At 47.3% G+C, this 18,864-nt stretch overlaps 1 protein-coding gene across 6 annotated transcripts in view; it reads left to right on the top strand.

Annotated features, from left to right (window-relative positions):
• Window positions 1–18,864, top strand: part of Strn-Mlck (Stretchin-Mlck) — a 40,644-nt gene that overhangs the window by 685 nt on the left and 21,095 nt on the right. For 5 of the 6 annotated variants that reach the window (XM_070278443.1, XM_070278444.1, XM_070278442.1 and 2 more), the window contains exons 2-7: window positions 564–741; window positions 2,191–2,482; window positions 2,540–3,024; window positions 3,087–3,178; window positions 3,557–3,769; window positions 3,933–18,257. In XM_070278443.1, the coding sequence (XP_070134544.1) occupies window positions 564–741; window positions 2,191–2,482; window positions 2,540–3,024; window positions 3,087–3,178; window positions 3,557–3,769; window positions 3,933–18,257 (15,585 nt within the window). Of the gene's footprint in view, window positions 1–563; window positions 742–1,973; window positions 2,081–2,190; window positions 2,483–2,539; window positions 3,025–3,086; window positions 3,179–3,556; window positions 3,770–3,932; window positions 18,258–18,864 lie in introns of those variants that run through there. The other variant, XM_070278441.1, reaches the window with a different exon arrangement.

Below are 18,864 nucleotides of genomic sequence, written 5' to 3' on the forward strand. Positions count from 1 at the left end.
GTTCGCATTCGATTGGGACTAACTCTATAGGAAAAATAGTTCTTAATTTACCGAACAATGTTTGTTGTTAGCAAGTATGAATAATTTAAAAAACTATTTTTAGTGCATAATGCAGGGTATGGATGTGTCTGAGGAAAGAACAGTCTTTAAGAACGTTTTTTGAAAAAGTGTTTTTCATATTTTATACAAAATCTTATCATTAAAGTTTCAAGTAAAGTTCAAAGGACTATATTGTTCAACCATTAACCATATTATACTTCTTAGAAGTATTATTTTCTTTTAAATAAAAGCATTATTTCTTGGATTGTCTAGACAAGCTTGTCTCTTTCCTATTGTTTTATTTTTTTAAGAAAGGTATCCCTCATTCGAACACACTCGAAATCCTAAACTTTCCCCCCTTAGCGTCTGACATTGTTCCGTATATTTTTGTCTACTCGTGGCTACATGGGGATTTCTGACATTTTCGCAAATATTTATGATAATATACTAGTCAGACGACGGCGTTCAACGCCAGAAAACATAAAGGAAGATTAGTCATGCTTATAATTAACGTCACTCTGCAGAACCTCCTCCTCCTCCTGGCATAGAGGCAGGGTCAGATCGCCCTCCTCCCCGGATTACATTCAGCGAGAATTCCAGCTCCCTCATCCGATGTATTCCCAACGAGCGGGCCACCTTCTTTGTCAAAATCGACTGCTCCGAAGAGGATGAGCCGGATTTATTGCCCTTCAAATTCGAATGGTAAGTCAAAATTGTGCACCGAACCTGTCAAATATACATTTCTACACTCACCTGTGCACTTGGGCCCCGTCTTGTGAATCACCTAGCCGGCCTTGTTTCACCCGGTCGACAGTGCATAATGCCAAACATTCTGCGCATTAGTACACGACTGCTCCTCAGCTACTGGCTCCGCCGGATTTGCTCAGTCGAGAGCGGATGCGTCGGCGGCTGCGCGGTGTCTCTTCGGGGCTTTGTTTCCGATTTTCTCGAGGGACCCCAGACTCTTGAAATGCGCCAGTTCCTCTTTGACGATCGGCACATCAACATATCCGTTGCCCAGCGGGCGGACACAGAAAGAAAAGCAGCACTAGTTCGCCTATACGAGAGTTCTATATATAACATATAGACACCACTGCGTATACGTTATATGTGCGTGGAATCGGGGCGGCTACGCGGCGTATACTCAATAAATTTCCTGCGTATGGAAATCAATCAACTTCGTGAGAATTCCCGCGGGTCGATCGGGCACCTGCACCTGGTAGTTGTGTCTGGTGGCTTGCCTGGCCAAAAATTAATAGAATCCGACTAAATATAGCCACATTAACAAATAGCTGCGCGTCGCTTGGACGTCTGTCGTGTCTGGTGTTCCGTCCGAAGAGCAAAAGGCATCTCGTCGGTGGCTGCGTTGCGTCGAAACGTTTAAGTTTAATGCCCAAAAAGCCTTAAAAATACATTTTCGAAAGAATTCGAAAATTACATAATGCGCCTCTGCGCTTATCGGTCAGATGTTTGGCAATATCCGCAAGAGAGCAGGCAAATAAATAAACACAGAAAACTGAGCTTCCTCCGAACACAACAGAAGAAACTGTTTTAGAATTCTTGATCACAAAATAAATGAAAACGACATGAAAACGACAAAGAAACAACAAGTTATTAGCGGTATTCAGCGTAAGACACGCAGCAGCCAAAAATAAATTGGCAAAGACAAGCAAAACGTAAAGATTTCTCCTAGACTGCCTTGCTAGCGTTTGAATTATTGCAGTCCTCGGTGCCCGATACGAAGTACAATAAATACCGTGTCTATAGAATCATTTTTGAAAATAATCTAGCAGTTTATGTGTTTCCGACAATCCTTAGTCAGGTGCCGCGTTTGAGTTTATTGAACTATATATGCCCGTTACTCTGCACGTCCAATCCGAAGGACCAATCGATACAATATAGGATAGCATTTAAGTAGTTTGTTCAGAAGATCGCAGCTGCGAGCCGCCATGGGCAACGGATGTTCCAAATGCTGCCAGTGCAATGAGCACAAACAGATAAACGGTGCCCTCTCCTCGGCCTCTTCGGTGTACAGGAAAAGGTGATTCATCTTCAGAGTGCTCTCTAATATGAATGCTAAATGAAAACCATGAGTTTCTTTTACAAGTCACACTTTCCTTGAGGGGTCGACCTAAAATTATTTCATTCCAGGAGCCGCAATGAGATTCCCATCGAGAACTCGGACCGCTTTCGCATTACGGCCACCAGCAACGCCGTCCAACTGGCCGTGGAGCATGTACAGCGGGAGGACGCCGGTCACTATACGCTGTTCGCCAGGACGAAAAGACAGGACGTGGTGCGCCGGCATGTGGAGCTCATCGTGGAAGACAGATCGGCGGGCGAAGACCCACCTGTGTTTCTCCGCCGCCTCGCCGACCTCTCCGTAAAGGTTGGCACCCGCACCCGCCTACTCGCCGAAATCCGGAGCTCAACCGATTTGAAGGTAATGAAGCGCTTCGTCAAATGAAAATGAAATGTTCTATAGGGATCTGTTCTGTAGCTCACCTGGTACCGAAACGATCGGCGGGTGTGCGCCAACGACCGCATCTCAGAGATCAGCGAGGGCACCTTCCACTACTTGGAGGTAAGTCCGGTGACTCTGGAAGATGGCGGCCAGTGGATGCTGATGGCCGAGAACTTAGGAGGCCGCAACTCCTGCCTGGCCACACTCAATGTGCTGGTGCCGAAGGCCTACAAGACACCTGAGTTTGTGGAGGAGCTGCGGGCGGTTCTCACCGAGCAGGGCACCGTCTCCTTGGAGTGCAAGGTGGTGGGAGTACCGACGCCGCATCTGAGATGGTTCAAGGACTCGCGCGAGATCAAGGCGGGCGACATGTTCGCGTTGACGGCAAATGCGGATGATCCCACCAGCCTGGGAACCTACACCTGTGAGGCGCGCAACTGCATGGGCGTCACCTACTCCAGCTCCAAGGTGCATGTGGTGGGCAGAGGCAGTCGCGAAGGCTCCCTCAAACCGGCGGACAGGTGAGTCTTTCCGGGGGAACAAGGGAATACATATGATGATGCGCATTTCTGCGTTTCCACAGCGTGGCTAATAATGCCCCACCTCCGATCTTTACGAACGAACTGCGGGACATGAGCGTCGGCATCGGTGACACTATTATACTGGGCTGTCAAGGTGAGCACCTACGTGAAGAGCACGGCGCGGTCACAGAAGAGAGTCGTCTCCTCCTGGAAGCTTGCCAAAGTATTTTTGTTTATCTTCTCTCGCGGGCACTCTTGTGGGCGAATTCTCGCCGGCGCTTGTTGTTTTTAGAATGTGCTCTAGAAACTTGAACTCGATCGGCCGAGGGGAATGAAATACCTCGGATGCCGATGTTGAGGTGGGTCATCAACACGGCGGAAGGCGATCAAAACAAAACCGTTAATAGCCGGCCCGCCGCAAGAGAAGACAACGCAGAGAAGACGGCTCCCTCTTCCGTGATGTTTGCGAAAATTGCTTACCAAGTCGGCCCATCTCTCTAGAACTCTCTCCCTCTCTGTGTTTCTTCCGCAGTGGTGGTGCCTCCCTGGCCCAAGAGCGTGTGCTGGTACAATACGAGCGGACGCGTGGAGACCGCCGAGCGGTACAAGCTGATAGAAGACGGCCTGGGCGTCTACATGATCGAGATCAAGCCCTCGGAGTCCTGCGACGCTGGCGACTGGAAGTGCGTGGTGACCAGCTTCGACGGCAGCACTGGGATTACTACGTGTTCCGTCAAAATGGACAGTGAGTGATATGGATCTGGAACAGAGGATATCGATCAATATCTGTTTCATAGAGAAGGTCTAAATGGCCTCTTTTGAACTCTATGACGCTTGTTCAGATCGATGATACTTTATCCAACTATTTCCAAGTTTTTCCAAACCTTATAACCATTTTTTTTTGACAGTTCCCCGGAACTATCGCAAGCCGCGATTCATGGAGAGCCTGCGAGCTGTACTGACCGAGGAGGGACTGGTGTCCTTCGAGTGCAAGGTTGTGGGCTTCCCCACTCCCGCCCTCAAATGGTTTAAGGATGGCCACGAACTGAAGCCCGGGGACGTCTACCAGCTGACAGGAACAAACTCCTTGGGCACTTACTGCTGTATTGCCAGCAACTGCATGGGGGAGACCAGTAGCACTGCCGTTTTAACTGTGGAGGACATCCAGAACCAGCTTACGGACGAGGAGCGCCTGGGCTTCACTCAGCAAAACCAGGCACCCAAATTCCTAACAGGACTGAAGAGCACCGACGCCAAAATCAACGAGCCCTTCCAATTCAAGGTGGTGGTAAGGGCGACCCCAGATCCCATACTTTCCTGGTTCCGCGACGAACTGCCGATCGATCCAAATGAACGATACAACCACTATCGCGGACAGAGCGATGACTGGGTCCTGGACATCAAGTCCGTTGAGTTCGTGGATCAGGCTGAGTGGAAGTGCGTGGCAGTCAATGACTTTGGCACCAGCATCACCTCCTGCTTCCTCAAGCTGCAGATCCCCCGGCACTATAAGAAGCCGCGCTTCCTGGAGTGCCTCCGTGCTGTTTTGACGGAGGAGGGAGCCGTGAACTTGGAGTGCAAGGTCATCGGAGTGCCTCAGCCGGCGCTAAAGTGGTACAAGGATGGCGTGGAACTCAAGCCAGGCGATATTCATCGCATTATATCTGGACAGGACGGAACCTGCTGCTTGGGAACCTACACCTGTGAAGCCCGCAACTGCATGGGCGTGGTGGCTAGCTCCGCCTCGCTTTTAGGCTTCGAGGATGCCCAGAAGAGCCAGCAGCAACAGATCAGCGAACAGCGGGAGAATGAGCTGCAGAGGAACCTTTCATTGTCCACCATCCAGGAGGAGCGGACCTCACAGCTGTACGAGACGCCCATGGGGGACATTACTATAGACGACAAAGGCGATGTGTCCTTCTCGTTCGACGGCAAGGAAGTGTCCGTCTCTCTCTACGAAACCCCAGATCTGACCGAGGAGGAGGCCCTCAAGATTGTGGAGATGTATGCGGATCAGATTTCCGAGCACGTAACCGAGCACAACATAGTCGAGTTGCCGCCACTGCGCTTCGTCAAGGAGACCTCGCAATCGGGAAAGCTCCTGATGGAGGCTGTCGTCATAGACATTTCGCCAGAGTACTTTAGCCACGAGGAGGATATGCGCACGGAGGCCGACATAGACGACGTGTCCATCAATGAGATAACTGTCCACGGTTCCTCCGGCATGGAGGGCCGGTTCGACAGCGAGATGGAACAATATGCGCAGGAGTCGTTTGACAAAATGACGGAGGAATTGTCGCTGTCGGCGCCCATTCGGAAGCGCAAGAAGTCGAAGCCCACGGAGACAGATGAGTTCTTCAGCTTGTCCAAGGCATCGGCCTTGGAGGGCGACGAGGAGGATGCCTCCGACTTGCAGACATTTGTCAGTGCGCAGATGTCCGCATCCCAGAAGGCTGAGGAGAAGGATACGGCGGTAGTCCCGCCGCAGAGGAAGAAGTTTAAGAAGCCAACGGACAGCGACTCCTCAAAGACCACTGAAGACGAGGCGCGATTGCAGGACATTTCAGGAGCAGTTGGAGATGGGCTAATGGTTTCCCCATCCTCGCACGCCAAAGTGGTGACCGATGAGAATGAAATCAATAAGAACCTAATGGCCCTTATTCCGCTGGCCAAGCTGCTCAAGGTAATCGAGAACCACCTCGCGGCAGTGGAGAACGAGGTGATGGAACAGTCCACCATGATGATGACCCCGTCTGCGGCTGATCAGAGCATTGCCATCATCCGCAACATTGTTGATCCCATCAAGCAAATCGAATCGAAGTTGAGGGTCTTTTCCGGGGAGACTCAGATAGACACATTGATCCAATCCATGGACGAGGACATCCGGCAGCTGCATCTGGGCCTGCAAGTCATAGAGAAGTGCGTGGAAATCGATGAGACGGGAGCCACGTTGATCCAACGAACCAGTGTATGCATTATCGACAGCGTGGCCGAGCAAATGAAGCGAGCCCTCGGAGAGTTGAAGGTCATGAGTCAGAAGTTCGAGTCGGAGTGCCTGAGGGCCCAGATCGAATTGACGGCCGATGACATCCAACAGGGCCTGGAGATTACGCAGGACACTATAAGGTCGCAGGCCTTGCTGCAAGAGGCCCAGGAGCTGGAGGCGGCTAAGCACTTCACGGAGACTGTGGAGAAGATGCAGGAAGTTCCCGACTCCGTATCTTTTGCCACCATTTCTGAAGCCAATTTACCCAGCGAGGCGAGTTCCTTAAAACTGATCTGCCAGCCAGTGGCCCGGATCCAGGAGGCTTTGGAGCGTGTCGAAATGGAACTTTCTCTCGAGGAGTCCGAGGAGCAGATTTACCGAAAGGTCCACCAGAAAGTCCTCGAGAGCATTGTTGAGCCCATTAAGAGCTTGCAGAGCACCTTGCAGTCCATCGAGGACAAGACGGAGTCCCTGGCCGGGACAGACTCTATGGAGCAAAAGGTCAATATGGCCATTCTGGACATTGTGACGCCACCGCTCTTTGAGCTTAAAAAGGGTCTAGAGGTTATCCTCAACGAGAAATCGGACAGCGTGGAAGGCGGCATGCTCACGGTGAGCACGGTCGAGTCGATGGTTCCCCCTCTGCAGGAGATTCAGAATGGACTGGCGCAGCTGGGTCAGGATCTGGAAAGCGGCCAGGCTGCCGAGCCAGTGGAGGCTGAACTCCCACGTGAGCAGGCCATGGATGTGGCAGATACCCAAAAGCTCCTGCAGTCTTTTGCTCAGGCAGTATTGCATTTCGAAACGAACATAGAGGGGATCTCCCCCCGACTGTCCTCCAATGTGAAAATCCGGTTGACAAACCTGAAGGACGAACTCTCCGCCTTGATAAGCACCATATTGGAAAAGAATATAACTGGCAACCATGTGGAGCTCCTAACTAAGCTGAAGCGCCCCGTGGACGAGCTCAACTATTGCATTCGGCAAACTGAGGTAAAGTCCATGACTGGATCTCTGGCGGATCTAATTGAGCCGCTCAGCACGTTGCAGGACAGCACCAAAAAAGGACATGGTCACTTTTTGGCGGTGAGGGAGCCCGACCAACAGACTCTGCAAACTTTGGAAAACATAAGCGGCATTATTCGTAATGCGGTCATTGATATTGAGGAGCATGAGTTCCGGATTCTGCAGCAGGAGATTCAGCAGGATGAGGCGCAGGCTTCTCAGCAGCAGGACAAGTCCTTCAGTGCCCTGCGCAAGGTACTGGAAACGAAAGTCTCCCTTGAGGAGGCAGTAGCCAACATTGAAACGCTCCAGGAGGCTTTGAACAAAATTTGCGACAATCCCAGAGCTCCTGAGCCCATCAAGGCTTCGGCCAAGGAAGCTCAGGTGCCTCTCTTGCGGATTCTACAAACAGCCCAGGGACTGGCCAAGTTCAGTGAAGCGGAGACCACCTTTGATGTCAACGAGGCTAACACAACCAGGATACTCTTCGAATGCGGAAAAAGCTTTTCCGATCTGGCCAAGGCTCTGGGGACCCCGGAGTCTCCGTCCGGAGATGAATTCCATAGTGCTCTAGGACAGTTTACTGACATTGTTGATCAGCAAATGCAGTCTATGGATGAGAAGCTGGCCATAGCTAGTCCATTGGCAGGCCTGATTCGCGTCCTCGAAAGTCTGCAACCCCCACGGGGATCCCTTGAGGACGTGTCCACCTTAGATGATGTATCGGTATTTAAGTCTGTAGCCGAATCTCTACCAACAGACTCTGTTTCGGAGAAAGCCGAGCTCATTTCGGAGAAACCATCACGACTTGAAGTCCTCTTGACCGATCTAAATCAAGGCATCTCCGCTGTTTTTTCTCACTGCGAGGAAGGAGACGTCGCCTCTCTATCCGAAAAATCCTCAATCCAAGTCCAGGAGGCGATGGTCAAGATGCAAGAATTGCAGAAGAGCATTGGGGTTCTGCAGGAAACGAACATCATGGACGCGGTGCACTCAATTTCCGATGCCAGCCACCAAGGCACCTTCGCAGAGGCGCTCTGTAGTCTAGAAAGATGCGTCCTGGAAGTGGAGGAGTGCTTGGCCCACAGTGGTCCGGTGGAAAGCCTTAGTGACTTGGAGCTGTCAAAGCTCAAGGTGCTGGCTAATCCCCTGCACGACGTGAGACTCTGCTGTGAGCAAATGGAAGTACATCTTATGGAACATGCCCCAGATCTATCCACCCAGGACGACATATCCGACCTCAAGAGCAGCGGGCAGGCACAGACAGTTTCGGAGCACATTCAGGTAGCTGTGATTGCAGAGGAGCCTATAGTAGAGGTGTTTGACATTCAGCAAGGAGTGGCCAGCGGCATTAAACAACTGGAGGCCTGCCTGGAGGTCACCCAGACGGACGGAAACGAGGAGCTCCAGCAGGTGGGGCACATTATGGAGCAGCTAAAGACGGATTTGCAGAGTATTCAGAGTGTCCTGGTGGCCGAAAGCGATCAGCACGAGACCGTATTGGCCCAAGCCAAGATAGCCCGTACCATGTTCCGTCTGAAGGAGTGTCTGGTGCACACCTATGAGTCCGGGTTGGTGGACTCGCTTGAGACCGTGGAGAGTGCCTTTGAAGACATACTGCTTTCCCTGCCCATATTGGAGAGTCAGTTGGCCGAGGAAATGTTCTGCAAGATCGAACTGGCTTTCCGGAACTTTGTAGTCCGTTGCGAGGACCAGCAGGACGAAAATCTGGCAGCTCTAAAACCATCCATTGAAAACCTGGCCCAGTCGATTGCGGCTGTGGCCTCGCATCCCACCGTCGACGTGGAGAAGTCTTCAGGCGTGGTGGTGCAGCTCCAAACCAGCCTCATGTCTGCCTTCAGAAGCCTCAATGACGTCAGCGAGCGGCTCAGCAACGAAGAATCGGCAGCTCTCCTAAAAACCCAAAGTGGCCTGGTGGCCGTGTTCGATTTTATTGAGGGAAGTGAGAACTCCATACGGGTCATTGAACTGCTGCAGGAAATCGATTCCGTGGCCACTGAGCTGAAGGCACTGTCCCAAATTCCAACAGAGCCGTCGGTCCCGATCGACATAACTTCGATTATTGAAAACGTCTCCTCTGGCAAGGCGTTCCTTACGGAATTAGAGGAGGGGCTCAAGGCCAACAGTGCCCGGTGCATTCTGCTGCTTGACGAAAACACAGAAGATGTCGCCCAGTTGGAGGCAACACTACTTCAAATCGAGGAGGAGATCTTGAGTCAGCCTCAGCTGACACGGATCAACGCCAAGCAAGTGGCCCTTATAGAGGCTCTGCAGGGTCAGCTGGACAACCTCAAAGAAAAACTGAACAGACTGGGTGTTTTCTTGGCCGAAATCCAAACACAACCCACTGTTTCGTCTTCAGAGTCTGTGTTGGAAACTGATTTGGAAACGGGAGAAGAGGGAAGCCCAGAAGACACCGAGCCTGAAGCAAAGAAAGCTAAGTTATTGGAACATGAAGAACCAAAGAAGCAGCAAGTGGATTCTCAGAAGATATCTACAGAGGGTGAGGAAATCCATCCTGAAAAGAACCTGGAAGCAGAAACCCTATCACAAGGAACTGACGCTACCACGCCTACTATAAAAGAGGGAGTGACTCCCGTCCTTGACGAAAAAGCAGCCCTTCAAGCGATTCATGAAAAGTTAAAAACGAAGCTTGTGGGTTTGGATAGTGATGGCAGTGTCTCCATTACAACTGAATGTCAGAACATTCTCGACAATATCGACGACAATGTAAAGGTAGCCAAGTCTATATTCAAACTTCGAGAACACATAGTACATACTTACGATGGAAGTACTCAGCAGGAGGAGGAGAGTAGACTCGTCGAAGAATTTATCGAATCACTTCTAGAAGCCTGCCCAGAAGCTGCGGAGCAAGTGATGAAAAATTATCTGAAAGAAATCAAAACCAATGTCATCTTAACGAAAGCAGCCCTTCAATTAATCGACGAGAGCCAAGTGCTTATTAAGCCATCATTATTGATCTCTAAACTGGAAAATTTAGAAAGCATTTCCCAAAAAATTCAAACACAGCCACATGTGGACAAGTCATCAGAAAAAATGATCAGCCTGCAACAAAGCCTAATGGACATTTTCATCATTTTAGACGACATCCTAAACGAGAAATCGGGAATAACAAACCAAAGCATTGAAGAACTGAAATCTTTATTGCTGAGCGAATATGATTATATTGAAAAGAAGCAGGATCAGCTTCACACATCCATTGTCAATGGAAAGATTCAAGAAATCACACTTCACATTTTAAATATTTGTGAGGATCTAAAAGAATTGGTTCAAAAACAAATCGAAACGAAGGGCGATGAAAAGAATCTTGAAACACCTCCATCACAATCCGAGGACGTCGTTGACCACAAAAAAAGCGATGAATCGGAAGCTGAATCGATTCAAGCAAAAGCTTTGGAGAAACAATCTCTGGAAGAGCAGCCGTTGGATGAAAAGACCCAAAAACAAGGAGAACTGGAGGCTGACAAGAAATCCGAGAAGGCCGAAGTATCTGAAGTCCTCGCTGAGAAAATATCTGAGGAAAAGGTGGATGAATCAAAGAAATTGGAAGTCAAGGAATCGGAAACTAAGCCCGATCAAGCAAAGGCTTTGGAGAAAAAATCTCTGGAAGAACAGCAGTTGGAAGCAAAGACCCAAAAACAAGGAGAAGTGGAGTCTGACAAGAAATCCGAGAAGGCCGAAGTATCTGAAGTCCTCGCTGAGAAAATATTTGAGGAAAAGGTGGATGAATCTAAGAAATTGGAAGTCAAGGAATCGGAAGCTAAGCCCGATCAAGCAAAGGCTTTGGAGAAAAAATCTCTGGAAGAACAGCAGTTGGAAGCAAAGACCCAAAAACAAGGAGAACTGGAGTCTGACAAGAAATCCGAGAAGGCTGAAGTATCTGAAGTCCTCGCAGAGAAAATAGCTGAGGAAAAGGTGGATGAATCTAAGAAACCAGAAGCCAAGGAATCGGAAGCTAAGCCAGATCAAGCAAAGGCTTTGGAGAAACAATCTCTAGAAGAACAGCAGTTGGATGCAAAGACCCAAAAACAAGGAGAACTGGAGTCTGACAAGAAATCCGAGAAGGCCGAAGTATCTGAAGTCCTCGCTGAGAAAATATTTGAGGAAAAGGTGGATGAATCTAAGAAATTGGAAGTCAAGGAATCGGAAGCTAAGCCCGATCAAGCAAAGGCTTTGGAGAAAAAATCTCTGGAAGAACAGCAGTTGGAAGCAAAGACCCAAAAACAAGGAGAACTGGAGTCTGACAAGAAATCCGAGAAGGCCGAAGTATCTGAAGTCCTCGCTGAGAAAATATCTGAGGACAAGGTGGATGAATCTAAGAAATTGGAAGTCAAGGAATCGGAAGCTAAGCCCGATCAAGCAAAGGCTTTGGAGAAACAGTCTCTGGAAGAACAGCAGTTGGATGCAAAGACCCAAAAACAAGGAGAACTGGAGTCTGACAAGAAATCCGAGAAGGCCGAAGTATCTGAAGTCCTCGCTGAGAAAATATCTGAGGAAAAGGTGGATGAATCTAAGAAATTGGAAGTCAAGGAATCGGAAGCTAAACCAGATCAAGCAAAGGCTTTGGAGAAACAATCTCTAGAAGAACAGCAGTTGGAAGCAAAGACCCAAAAACAAGGAGAACTGGAGTCTGACAAGAAATCCGAGAAGGCCGAAGTATCAGAAGTCCTCGCTGAGAAAATATCTGAGGAAAAGGTGGATGAATCTAAGAAATTGGAAGTCAAGGAATCGGAAGCTAAACCCGATCAAGCAAAGGCTTTGGAGAAACAATCTCTGGAAGAACAGCAGTTGGAAGCAAAGACCCAAAAACAAGGAGAACTGGAGTCTGACAAGAAATCCGAGAAGGCCGAAGTATCTGAAGTCCTCGCTGAGAAAATATCTGAGGAAAAGGTGGATGAATCTAAGAAATTGGAAGTCAAGGAATCGGAAGCTAAACCCGATCAAGCAAAGGCTTTGGAGAAACAATCTCTGGAAGAACAGCAGTTGGAAGCAAAGACCCAAAAACAAGGAGAACTGGAGTCTGACAAGAAATCCGAGAAGGCTGAAGTATCTGAAGTCCTCGCAGAGAAAATAGCTGAGGAAAAGGTGGATGAATCTAAGAAACCAGAAGCCAAGGAATCGGAAGCTAAGCCAGATCAAGCAAAGGCTTTGGAGAAACAATCTCTAGAAGAACAGCAGTTGGAAGCAAAGACCCAAAAACAAGGAGAACTGGAGTCTGACAAGAAATCCGAGAAGGCCGAAGTATCTGAAGTCCTCGCTGAGAAAATATCTGAGGAAAAGGTGGATGAATCTAAGAAATTGGAAGTCAAGGAATCGGAAGCTAAGCCCGATCAAGCAAAGGCTTTGGAGAAACAATCTCTGGAAGAACAGCAGTTGGATGCAAAGACCCAAAAACAAGGAAAATTGGAGTCTGACAAGAAATCCGAGAAGGCCGAAGTATCTGAAGTCCTCGCTGAGAAAATATCTGAGGAAAAGGTGGATGAATCTAAGAAATTGGAAGTCAAGGAATCGGAAGCTAAGCCCGATCAAGCAAAGGCTTTGGAGAAACAATCTCTAGAAGAACAGCAGTTGGAAGCAAAGACCCAAAAACAAGGAAAATTGGAGTCTGACAAGAAATCCGAGAAGGCCGAAGTATCTGAAGTCCTCGCTGAGAAAATATCTGAGGAAAAGGTGGATGAATCTAAGAAATTGGAAGTCAAGGAATCGGAAGCTAAGCCCGATCAAGCAAAGGCTTTGGAGAAACAATCTCTAGAAGAACAGCAGTTGGATGCAAAGACCCAAAAACAAGGAAAATTGGAGTCTGACAAGAAATCCGAGAAGGCCGAAGTATCTGAAGTCCTCGCTGAGAAAATATCTGAGGAAAAGGTGGATGAATCTAAGAAATTGGAAGTCAAGGAATCGGAAGCTAAGCCCGATCAAGCAAAGGCTTTGGAGAAACAATCTCTAGAAGAACAGCAGTTGGAAGCAAAGACCCAAAAACAAGGAGAACTGGAGTCTGACAAGAAATCCGAGAAGGCCGAAGTATCTGAAGTCCTCGCTGAGAAAATATCTGAGGAAAAGGTGGATGAATCTAAGAAATTGGAAGTCAAGGAATCGGAAGCTAAACCAGATCAAGCAAAGGCTTTGGAGAAACAATCTCTGAAAGAACAGCAGTTGGAAGCAAAGACCCAAAAACAAGGAGAACTGGAGTCTGACAAGAAATCCGAGAAGGCCGAAGTATCTGAAGTCCTCGCTGAGAAAATATCTGAGAAAAAGGTGGATGAATCTAAGAAATTGGAAGTCAAGGAATCGGAAGCTAAGCCCGATAAAGCAAAGGCTTTGGAGAAACAATCTCTAGAAGAACAGCAGTTGGATGCAAAGACCCAAAAACAAGGAGAACTGGATTCTGACAAGAAATCCGAGAAGGCCGAAGTATCTGAAGTCCTCGCTGAGAAAATATCTGAGAAAAAGGTGGATGAATCTAAGAAATTGGAAGTCAAGGAATCGGAAGCTAAACCAGATCAAGCAAAGGCTTTGGAGAAACAATCTCTGGAAGAACAGCAGTTGGATGCAAAGACCCAAAAACAAGGAGAACTGGATTCTGACAAGAAATCCGAGAAGGCCGAAGTATCTGAAGTCCTCGCTGAGAAAATATCTGAGGAAAAGGTGGATGAATCTAAGAAATTGGAAGTCAAGGAATCGGAAGCTAAACCCGATCAAGCAAAGGCTTTGGAGAAACAATCTCTAGAAGAACAGCAGTTGGAAGCAAAGACCCAAAAACAAGGAGAACTGGAGTCTGACAAGAAATCCGAGAAGGCCGAAGTATCTGAAGTCCTCGCTGAGAAAATATCTGAGGAAAAGGTGGATGAATCTAAGAAATTGGAAGTCAAGGAATCGGAAGCTAAACCCGATCAAGCAAAGGCTTTGGAGAAACAATCTCTGGAAGAACAGCAGTTGGAAGCAAAGACCCAAAAACAAGGAGAACTGGAGGCTGACAAGAAATCAAAGAAGGCGGAGGTGTCTGATGTTCTTCCAAGGAAAATATCTCAGGAAGAAGCTGAAGAACAGAAGCAAAAAGAAGACAAGGAACATGCCCTTGAAAGCTTGAATGAAATATTTGAGACTTGGATTCAATGGTTAAAAGTCCATGCCACTAAGAGCTATTCAGAATCCATAGTTGCGGAAAGGAATTTCATTATGGATAATTTTAATGATGTCCATGAAATTTCCAAATCTATTTCCAGTCTGAATAATAAATTAATTGATGGGGCTTTAGCGGGAGAGCATGGAGAGGCGGGCTTCATTAACGCCATTATTGAATCCCTGTTCGAATTCTGTCCAGGAGTTGCAGATCAAGTTATGCCCAACTGCGTTCGAGAAATCAAAAGCAATTGTATTTTAATTAAAGCTGCTATCCAACTCATTGACGACTGTAACATGTTTACAAAACCTTCGTTGTTGGTCCCGAAAATAGTTAATTTGGAGAGAATTGCAGAAAAGAACCAAGCTATCGCTCAGGTGGATAAGTCTTCCGGAAAAATGATAAGCTTACAACAGACTTTAATGGACTTTTTCGTTATATTTGACGATATATTGGATGATAATACTGAGATATTAAGGCCTCAAATAGAAGATCTAAAAACTGCATTGCTAAACGACTATGACTATATTGAGAATAAACAGGGAAACATAAATACCGCATTCGTAAACGGAAAAATTCAGATAGTCACTTCAAAAATCTTGAATGTCGTTGAAAACTTGAAAACATTGATTGAGGACCTGCAATTAGATGCGAAACAGGCTGATGTATCTGAAGTCCCTCCAGAGAAAATATCCGAGAAAAAGACGAAAGAATCCAAACAGCCGGAAGTCAAGGATTCGGACGCTAAACCCGATCAAGCTAAGTCTTTGGAGAAACAGGCGTTGGAAGAGCAGAAGCTGGATGCGAAGACCGACAAACAAGTCAAAACTAAATCCGACAAGAAGTCAGAGAAGGCTGAAGTATCTGAGGTCCTTCCAGAGAAAATTTCCGAGAAAACGGCAGAAGAATCAAAGCAGCCAGAAGTCAAGGATTCAGAAGCTAAACCAGATCAAGCCGAGTCTTTGGAGAAACAGGCTTTGGAAGAACAGAAGCTGGATGCGAAGACCGACAAACAAGTCAAAACTAAATCCGACAAGAAGTCAGAGAAGGCTGAAGTATCTGAGGTCCTTCCAGAGAAAATTTCCGAGAAAACGGCAGAAGAATCAAAGCAGCCAGAAGTCAAGGATTCGGACGCTAAACCCGATCAAGCTAAGTCTTTGGAGAAACAGGCTTTGGAAGAGCAGAAGCTGGATGCGAAGACCGACAAACAAGTCAAAACTAAATCTGACAAGAAGTCAGAGAAGGCTGAAGTATCTGAGGTCCTTCCAGAGAAAATATCCGAGAAAACGGCAGAAGAATCAAAGCAGCCAGAAGTCAAGGATTCAGAAGCTAAACCAGATCAAGCAAAGGCTTTGGAGAAACAGGCTTTGGAAGAGCAGAAGCTGGATGCGAAGACCGACAAACAAGTCAAAACTAAATCTGACAAGAAGTCAGAGAAGGCTGAAGTATCTGAGGTCCTTCCAGAGAAAATATCCGAGAAAACGGCAGAAGAATCAAAGCAGCCAGAAGTCAAGGATTCAGAAGCTAAACCAGATCAAGCCGAGTCTTTGGAGAAACAGGCTTTGGAAGAACAGAAGCTGGATGCGAAGACCGACAAACAAGTCAAAACTAAATCCGACAAGAAGTCAGAGAAGGCTGAAGTATCTGAGGTCCTTCCAGAGAAAATTTCCGAGAAAACGGCAGAAGAATCAAAGCAGCCAGAAGTCAAGGATTCGGACGCTAAACCCGATCAAGCTAAGTCTTTGGAGAAACAGGCTTTGGAAGAGCAGAAGCTGGATGCGAAGACCGACAAACAAGTCAAAACTAAATCTGACAAGAAGTCAGAGAAGGCTGAAGTATCTGAGGTCCTTCCAGAGAAAATATCCGAGAAAACGGCAGAAGAATCAAAGCAGCCAGAAGTCAAGGATTCAGAAGCTAAACCAGATCAAGCAAAGGCTTTGGAGAAACAGGCTTTGGAAGAGCAGAAACTTGATGCGAAGACCGACAAACAAGTCAAAACTAAATCTGATAAGAAGTCAGAGAGGGCTGAAGTATCTGAGGTCCTTCCAGAGAAAATATCCGAGAAAACGGCAGAAGAATCAAAGCAGCCAGAAGTCAAGGATTCGGACGCTAAACCCGATCAAGCTAAGTCTTTGGAGAAACAGGCTTTGGAAGAGCAGAAGCTGGATGCGAAGACCGACAAACAAGTCAAAACTAAATCTGACAAGAAGTCAGAGAAGGCTGAAGTATCTGAGGTCCTTCCAGAGAAAATATCCGAGAAAACGGCAGAAGAATCAAAGCAGCCAGAAGTCAAGGATTCAGAAGCTAAACCAGATCAAGCAAAGGCTTTGGAGAAACAGGCTTTGGAAGAGCAGAAACTTGATGCGAAGACCGACAAACAAGTCAAAACTAAATCCGACAAGAAGTCAGAGAAGGCTGAAGTATCTGAGGTCCTTCCAGAGAAAATATCCGAGAAAAAAGCGGAAAAATCAAAGCAGCCAGAAGTCAAGGATTCAGAAGGTAAACCAGATCAAGCTAAGGCTTTGGAGAAACAGGCGTTGGAAGAGCAGAAGCTTGATGCGAAGACCGACAAACAAGTCAAAAATAAATCCGACAAGAAGTCAGAGAAGGCTGAAGTATCTAAGGTCCTTCCAGAGAAAATATCCGAGAGAACGCCAGAAGAATCAAAGCAGCAAGAAGTCAAGGATTCGGAAGCTAAACGGGATCAAGCTAAGGCTTTGGAGAAACAGGCGTTGGAAGAGCAGAAGCTGGATGCGAAGACCGACAAACAAGTCAAAACTAAATCCGACAAGAAGTCAGAGAAGGCTGAAGTATCTGAGGTCCTTCCAGAGAAAATATCCGAGAAAACGGCAGAAGAATCAAAGCAGCCAGAAGTCAAGGATTCGGAAGCTAAACGGGATCAAGCTAAGGCTTTGGAGAAACAGGCGTTGGAAGAGCAGAAGCTGGATGCGAAGACCGACAAACAAGTCAAAACTAAATCCGACAAAAAGTCAGAGAAGGCTGAAGTATCTGAGGTCCTTCCAGAGAAAGTATCCGAGAAAACGGCAGAAGAATCAAAGCAGCCAGAAGTCAAGGATTCGGAAGCTAAACGGGATCAAGCTAAGTCTTTGGAGAAACAGGCTTTGGAAGAGCAGAAGCTTGATGCGAAGACCGCCAAACAAGTCAAAACTAAATCCGATAAGAAGTCAGAGAAGGCTGAAGTATCTGATGTCCTTCCAGAGAAAATATCCGGTAAAACGGCAGAAGAACCAAAGCAGCCTGAAGTCAAGGATTCGGACGCTAAACCAGATCAAGCAAAGGCTTTGGAAAAACAGGCTTTGGAAGAACAGAAGCTGGATGCGAAGACCGAGAAACAAGTCAAAACTAAATCTGATAAGAAGTCAGAGAAAGCTAAAGCGGAAAAAGTATTTGAAGAAAATGCAGAAAAATCTATGCAGCCAGTCGAGAAAAAAACGGAAGAAAGCCTTATTAAGAAATCAGATGCTCCCTTGGCGGAAGAAAATGAACTGAAACAGCAATCGGTGAAAGAAAATATTTCACAAATATCTTCTGAAATAGTTGCCAAGAAAGTCTCTGAAGAAAGGCACCGAGGAGCAACAGGAGCAAATCACGACGAAGACACCATCGAGCCTTTACCCAGAAAACTGGCTGATCGGCGCCTTGAAGACCTTGCCGACTCCGAAAGCCTTCAGACGTTCAGGTCAATGGACTCCGAGTATAAGGACCAGAAGGAGTCAAGGAGTGCCAAACGCCAGCCCACGGTGGACATCCAACTCACCAACCGGAATACGGCGTCGGGAAGCGACCTGAAGCTGACCTGCGGCCTGTCGGGCCACGATATGAACGTGATGTGGTTTAAGCAGGACAGCCTCATCGAGAACGGGGCCAAGTACAGAAAAACATTGGACAACGGCCTTGCGCGCCTTGAAATCAAGTCGGCCGAAGTAGGCGACTCTGGCATTTATCGCTGCATAGCGTCCAATCAGAATGGAGAAGTCGAAACTAGCTGTCTTGTGACTATATACGAAGCACCTTCGAGCCAATTTGGCACTCCGCCAATATTTACACGCAACATTCGAGGTAAGTGCCGATTCTCATGGGAATGCTTTGCCACCTAATGCCCTAAATCCCGTGCCCGAATTTCGGCCTTAGTTTCGTTATAAATCTTGCATTTCCCCGTTCTGTAGTCTAAGTGTAGTTATAAGTCCACATATTTAGTGTGTAGCTCAGCATACTTACATTTTTGGCTGGAAGGTCGGCACCTGCCTCAACCTCCATAACCTTTACATATTTCCCTATTTTAGTTTCTTAGCTATAAGGTATTCAAACTTATGATCGGTCGTGCGTATCCCCCTCGGTTCGAATGTGCCATCGATTGGATGCGCGAGTTGAAGGTAAATAAGGCGGCGGACTTTATCATGGGGCAGAAATAGCCGCTTTAAATAGCCCAATTAAACATCAAATGGCAGCCGTGCGATCCTTTATGTAATGGCATTTACCTAAACCTACTGCCTGAATTCATTAAGAGTGGTCGGGCACTGAAATAGAATGCATTTTGGCAGTGGATTTACTTGGGGGAGTGCGAAGAACGAGGCGGCAAACAAAACAGAGATCGTTAAATGGTTTTTTGCAGTGGGAATTGATTCCAAATCGATTGAATGTGATTCGATTCGAGGAGGAATGTATT

Source organism: Drosophila bipectinata, chromosome 2R (assembly GCF_030179905.1).
Source record: "Drosophila bipectinata strain 14024-0381.07 chromosome 2R, DbipHiC1v2, whole genome shotgun sequence".
NCBI lineage: Eukaryota > Metazoa > Arthropoda > Insecta > Diptera > Drosophilidae > Drosophila > Drosophila bipectinata.